At 41.8% G+C, this 6,481-nt stretch overlaps 1 protein-coding gene across 2 annotated transcripts; it reads left to right on the top strand.

The window, feature by feature from the left end:
- The first annotated feature begins 348 nt into the window (after window positions 1-348).
- Window positions 349-6,288, top strand: acp6 (acid phosphatase 6, lysophosphatidic). 2 transcript variants are annotated; one of them, XM_084688716.1, is made up of 11 exons: window positions 349-584; window positions 802-1,039; window positions 1,267-1,395; window positions 1,797-1,927; window positions 2,175-2,254; window positions 2,343-2,430; window positions 2,675-2,807; window positions 3,014-3,114; window positions 3,273-3,365; window positions 3,546-3,711; window positions 3,819-6,288. In XM_084688716.1, exons 2-11 carry the CDS (start codon window positions 812-814, stop codon window positions 3,951-3,953), a joined length of 1,284 nt encoding a protein of 427 aa, XP_084544842.1. In that variant the 5' UTR covers window positions 349-584; window positions 802-811; the 3' UTR covers window positions 3,954-6,288. The 2 variants fall into 2 exon arrangements, with proteins under 2 accessions (XP_084544842.1, XP_084544843.1); XM_084688717.1 differs by having other exon boundaries at window positions 805-1,039.
- Window positions 6,289-6,481: the final 193 nt, after the last annotated feature.

Genomic DNA, 6,481 nt, shown 5'->3' on the forward strand with positions numbered 1-6,481 from the left:
ACTGTGTGATTTGTTAAAACATGTAATAAATGTAAACGTGTGGCTTGTTTGTTTCTTTAAATTATTAAATAGTTTTTTCATGACTTGTTCTAGGGAGATAGATGCAACCCACAAAAAGGATAGAAAATAGCTCCTGTAGAACCAGCATCAAACATTTTTTTCCTGTCCTCAGGCAAGACGGGTTGAAAATGAAAACCATACATATAGGGCACATATCTTATCGTGAAGGATACGTTTAAATATGAATTATACACTAATAATGAACTATGAAAATTACTGGCAAGGCACTGTCGTATCATATTTGTAAAGGTGAGAAAAATAGGTTACATTTTGAGGAGACAGTGTTCTGGAATGGAATCCGTCCAGATAAACGTTGAGCATTTTGGGACGTGTAGTCTTTTCCCTTTAAAATGAAGCGTGAGTTTAAGAGAAAAGACTACATATGTAGAAACGCCATATTACCCTGACTGCTTTACAGTAACTGTCTTCAAACTATTCTGGGTTTTACGGTAGGGTAGTCAAATGTTAAACACCTAGGAACTTGCCGGCTGGTTGTAGCGGATCCACATCGTACAGGTTAAAAAGTAAGTAACGCCAAGTTACACATTTTAGCTGGCTTTGGAAACCAAACTTAATTGCTAAAGTCTATCCAGCGACTGTAGCCACCACTTCTGACATGTGACAGTTATACTACTGTACGCTGACCAGTTAGCTAGCCAAGAGTAAGGGGGCTAGCTAGTACTGTAGGTGGAATGGATAGAATGCTCACCGGCTTATGTAACCAGTTATTTCGTTTTACAGCAGGGCAGTCATGAGAAACCTCTGGACCAAAGCTCGTGTGGTGGGGTCAGTATCAGTGTCCATGGCCTTTGGGTCGATGCTGTGGTCGCAGAAGAAACCCGAGCCTGTTCATACCGACATTTCTTCGACTCCCGCCGAAGGTACGATTACTGCTTCCGCTTATGAGCTGAAACTAGTGCAAGTTTTGTTCCGCCATGGAGCTCGAACGCCGCTGAAGTCCATTCCAGACGTCATGGAGGTGAGAACACCTGTCACATCAGGATAACAGACCCCAGAGAAAGAGGCCAGCAGATAGGCTATAATGACAAGTAATATTATTTACTCACATAAATAATTAGTCTCTGTAATTAACAAAAAAGCTAAGTGAGTTAGTACACTACATTTACATGTTTTTCATTATTATTCATTGACATTCCTTTTTTTTGTATCTTAATTTATTTTTTTATATGTACCTGGGTGCCTTAGGCTCAGTGGGTTCCCGACCTCCTGGAGCCTCCAGCGCACACTGAGATAAGCTACGTGGTGACAGACCTGGATGGTGGTCCAAGGCCACCGGCACCAGTGGAGGACAGTTACCGGAGCAACATTTTGACCGTGAGTGTGCCATGCTTCTGCAGTTTTTACTGTGGTATAATGTATACAGTAGTTATAAACAGTGGTACACAAAAACGAAAATGCTTTTAAATTACTATCTAAAGTGGTGCTGTTGTAATAAACATGTTTGTGCTGAACTGAGTTGATTACTCCTACCAGGATCCAATGAGACTTTCCCTAGTCAGACCAGTGATGCTGCTCAAAGCTCATTGTCTATCTTGACAGCAACTCCAATTCCAAAACAAATAGTTCCTCAAACCAACATTTATTCCAGTTGTGTCAGGGAAGATTCATCATTAGAGACTCAATCAGAGTTAATCTCTAACCAGGGTACCAGGTCTTGATGTTTCACTTGTTCGGTCCTGTTAAACACAGAACCCTGACGCTGTTCCTTTCTGCAGGGCGGTACCTTCCCAGGCCAGTTGACAACAGTAGGTATGCAGCAGCTGTATGAGTTGGGTCAGCGACTGAGGAGGAAGTACATCCAGGACACACCCTTTCTCTCCTCATCTTTCAGTCCGTCTGAGGTCTAGTAAGTAACTCACGGATCTCAATCAAATGACTTAAAATAAATGCATTCATTCAAACTGAAGAAAGAAAACATGTAATATATATTATACTGGAAATAATTATTAACTGTAGACTATGAGAGGCTGGACCACAGTTAGTCCCACATCCATGATAAGCCAAATGCATTGGAAACGCCTAAATCTCAATTTCCGTTTCTGCTCCAGTTTGCTTTATAATAGAGTCTGTTATCATCTTTTTCTCTTTGCTAGTGTGCGCTCTACTAACATTGTGAGGACTATCGAATCAGCCAAATGTCTGGTAGCAGGACTGTTTCAGCAGACTCAGAATGGTAAAATGTCTGTGTGGGTGTTTAAGTTTCTATCTAACAGTTGCCCCCTCCCCTCACATTATTTCTCTTGCTCTCCTCACATTTTTAGACGCTGTTCCCATCTTAACGACGGATTCAAAGTCAGAGATCCTGTACCCTAACTACCATGGCTGCAAACTTCTCAAACTGCTAGGGGGGTAGGTCACAAAAACTAATAGAACTTCTGGCTCAACTCTTAACACTCCAATTGTTATATTTTAGGTGACGTTGGGATGGTAACAAGATAACAAGCTTGCCTCAAGACTGGTTTATGTGTGTGACTGGATGGGATTGACTAGCATGATTGGCTGAGGATGATCCTAGCTGAAGTTTGATTGGCTCAGATTCGCTCTTGTCCCTGCTAGTAAGTGGTTGTGTGTGTGTGTGTGTGTGTGTGTCAAGCCATCGCTGGGCGGAGTCTTCCACACTGCCAGACATTGCTGCAGACTTGCAGATGCTTCAAAGCGCCCTCGGTGTTGGTCTTCACCAGCGTCTGGACTTCATCCTCATCAGAGATGACATGGTGGCCAGAGAGGTGACGTAACTTACCACGCTTCACCATGTGATACAGCTACCACACAGCATTGCGCCACACAACATGATACACTGCGCCATGATACAAAACAACTGCATTTAACACTGCCCCGCATGATATAATACACCACGCAACTCGTTTTAACACAACACAGCACAAGATCAAATCAAAAGGGATTTATATTTCTCTGCTCTTTGTGCGAGCAGACCCATGGGCTTCCCTGCCCTCCAGTCCTGGACACCTGGAGGAACACAGTGGAGCAGAGAGCAGTGGACATGATCTGTCACATCTATGAACCCAGCAAGAGGTCAGGAGAGGAGAGTGAGGCCGTAGAGTTATTTAGTCTAGACTTTGCTTGGCCTGTCTCTGGACCCGAACCCCAAGAGTCATCATTATGCGAAATAGCCTGAAAGACAAGGACTAACTTCGAGTTTGGTGTGGTTCTTGTCGTTTGTTCTGGTCCAGGGAGAACCTGCAGCTGTGCGTGGGTCCCCTCCTCCACACCTTGATGGGCAACATGGAGGACAAGCTCCAGAAGGCACCGACAGAGCCAAGCAGGTCGGCCGCCCGTCCGGGAACACACTTCACACACATGGGAATCAAATATGTACACGATAGCATGTTTGAAAAGTTTCATTTTCATCTATATTGCGGCCATTTCAGACATGTGACAACGACATCAAATGAACCTTCAAATGAAATGTATACAGTAGCATTGTTGTCCTCTCTGGCTCATAGGAAGATGTTCTTGTACTCTGCCCACGACACCACCCTGATGCCCTGTCTCATGGCTCTGGGCATTTTTGACATGCGTTGGCCACCGTACGCTGCTGACATCACTCTGGAGCTGCACCAGCATCAGCAGACAAAAGAGGCCTTTGTCAAAGTTTCCTACATAGGACAGGTACGCTCTGATGGTGTCCTAAATAAGTATTTCGGGTGTTCCAATTAAAATCTTTTCCTGTACTCATACAGGGGACATTATTAATGTCTCTTTCGCCTTCCCTCCAGGACCAGCTGATCCCAGGCTGTAGTGGAGTCTACTGCCCCCTGCAGGAGTTCAGGCAGGCCCTGTCTGCTTATTCCCTTACATCAGAACTGTACCATTCCCTCTGTAACCGCTCTGAGAGCCTGACTGAGCACTGAGCCCTTACCTCCAACACCCTTTTCTCTGACCACCACTCGCAGCTGAACTCAAACCCCCTCTCTCACACCTAGCCAACTGCCTTGGTATCAACCAATCGAGCAAACCATGCTTCAGACAACCAACCCATCACATACTCATTCAGAAAGCTTTTAAATGACGGTATGGTCTTAATACTTATCTGCCCATACTACATTCTGGGACAGCGATTCTTATTTTTTGTCTGAAAAAAATTAGCTGCAATGGTGGTCATACATTAGGAAGGTGAAGACTTAAAGTGAAGGCACTTAAAAATCAGCAGATGTTTTGTAAATCACAAGCACATCTGATCTGAAACTGTTGAGGAGAAACATAGCTCAAAGCAATCTAAATGACTGACTGAACCACCTTCATATCAAGCTCTCTTGGGGGGGAAACTAGCGCTTCATGTACATAGTTTTTATAATGACAGTGTTTAACCTTCCTGTTATGTTTGGAAACTGGCTGCAGCTATGATATTCATGAACCAATGTGTCTATTAGTATAAATCAGGTAATTCAGGCATAATACACATATTAATATCCCCAATACTGTGTTTTCTATTATCTTATTTGTAATCAAAAATAGTCAAATTCCCCTTTTATCTATTTATTTATTTATTTGATACCACAATAATTCCATTTGCATTATACCTATTGTTTTTATTCCAAAACACAATTGGTCTAATGTAATTCTAATGTATTATAATACAGGATTATGGCTTCTTGTCCTCGGTGTTGTTGACTTCAGCATCCTTGTGATAAGTACTCATCATTACCACATTCTTGTTCTTCATGGGACGTTAAGAGACAAGTGTTGTGGTATAAGTGAAGGGACGTCTGTCTTTTGCTCATGTTAATATTTTTATTACCATTGTTCCCACCATGGTAAAAAAAATAATTCTCAGTAAATCCCAGGTTATATTACATGAAGAAGTTGTCACAGCTAATGTGCCCCTTGAGACTTTTGTCCATGTCTAAAACCACACGCATTCCTTGGCACTTTTCGGGAACCAGATTTTCCTGAGTACACCTGCAGGTTCCGAGCATAACTGCTTCTGGCATCACATGCCACCAATGTCTTTATGCTGTACTTCCCCTGCTGGCTTGGTATGTATGTTTAAAGGGACAACAACCTCATAAATAAACCAGTTGTTCATCCACAGTGACTTCAGGCCCAGGATTGTAGACAAAGCAAGCTCAACACCCACGTGTCCCACACACCCCTGATGATAGCTTGTATTGCTCACGGCGTGTTGACCTTGTCTCGATTATCAAATTGAATCATACTGGAGAAAATGTTTTCGAGCGGCATGGTTGCTTGAAATAATAGCACGACTTGTCTCTGCATCCTATAAACTCGCTGTAGATTCATTTTTGGACACTCCAGCTAAAATTGCCCCAAGTATGCATGTGTGTCTTATCAAGTTCCTTCCATTTGTTACTTTACAAAATGTTTGTCATCTCCAAGATAGTTTTATGAAATTAACAGTTCAAATGCAAATGTTTTATCTGTGACATTCATTATGGCAAATAGGGTGGGCCCTGGGTTCATTCAATGTTTATTTTGAGTTTGTCATTCTTTTTTTCTTTTTGTACGTGTCTATTTCTTTTAGGTTGCAACCCATCAGGTTATTCCTCTTTATCAGAGACAAGGTTTCACCATGATCAGGATTGTACTCTTTTCTAGTCATCAGTTTCTCACCTCATTTATTTTAGGCAACATTCTCCTCCTCACAATCCTGACAACAGTGACATTTTCTCACACTGGAAAGTGTTTGATCTTGAAATCCCTTAACACATCATACTGCGACACCCAAAAGTGAACCCTCAAATCCCTTAAGACATTGGGGGTGGGATAGGCAACTCAGAAACTATCAGGCATTTTGGAGCACTACTGTGTGTGTGTGTGTAGGTATAGTGAAGTACTGTTCTCTCAACAAAAATGTGTGAGTTTATCAAATTTATCAATACATATATTTCAACTTCTTTTAACTATTAAGGATGTCAAGATTTTACCAAATTCAAAATTGACCCCAAAAAGGATCCGAAGGTTAGTGTGTATAAGGGAATGTGTGTTTGTAGTGTTTACCCACTCCTTATATTTTAGGCTTTTCAAAGGGCCTCTTCTTTTTGAAAGGGGTGTGTGTGTGTGAGTGAGAGCAGGTGCTGCCTTTAAGGAGATATGGTTGTGCATATAAATATATTATTGGTAATTAATAATCACACGCATTGGTTTGTTTTGTAATTTTCCTCATCACCTTGATTTTTGTTTGAGTTTGCTGTGGTGTGGTGCAGACAAATAAAAAGAGTTGGTCAACAGTGCTGTCTCATTTAAACTCAAGATACATCTATAGTTCCAATGGGTTGTGTGGCTATTTTAAACAAGTGCCCATGGTACATAATTCAAAGTGAGTGGTTGCTAGTTCTTGTAAGACAGAATGTGCATTCTCTTGTACATCCAATCTGTATGCAGTATAGCTTTAATGAATCTTGATGTGTCTACAGCAAAC

Source organism: Hypomesus nipponensis, chromosome 23 (genome assembly GCF_054491055.1).
Source record: "Hypomesus nipponensis isolate SF chromosome 23, ASM5449105v1, whole genome shotgun sequence".
NCBI classification, from domain to species: domain Eukaryota; kingdom Metazoa; phylum Chordata; class Actinopteri; order Osmeriformes; family Osmeridae; genus Hypomesus; species Hypomesus nipponensis.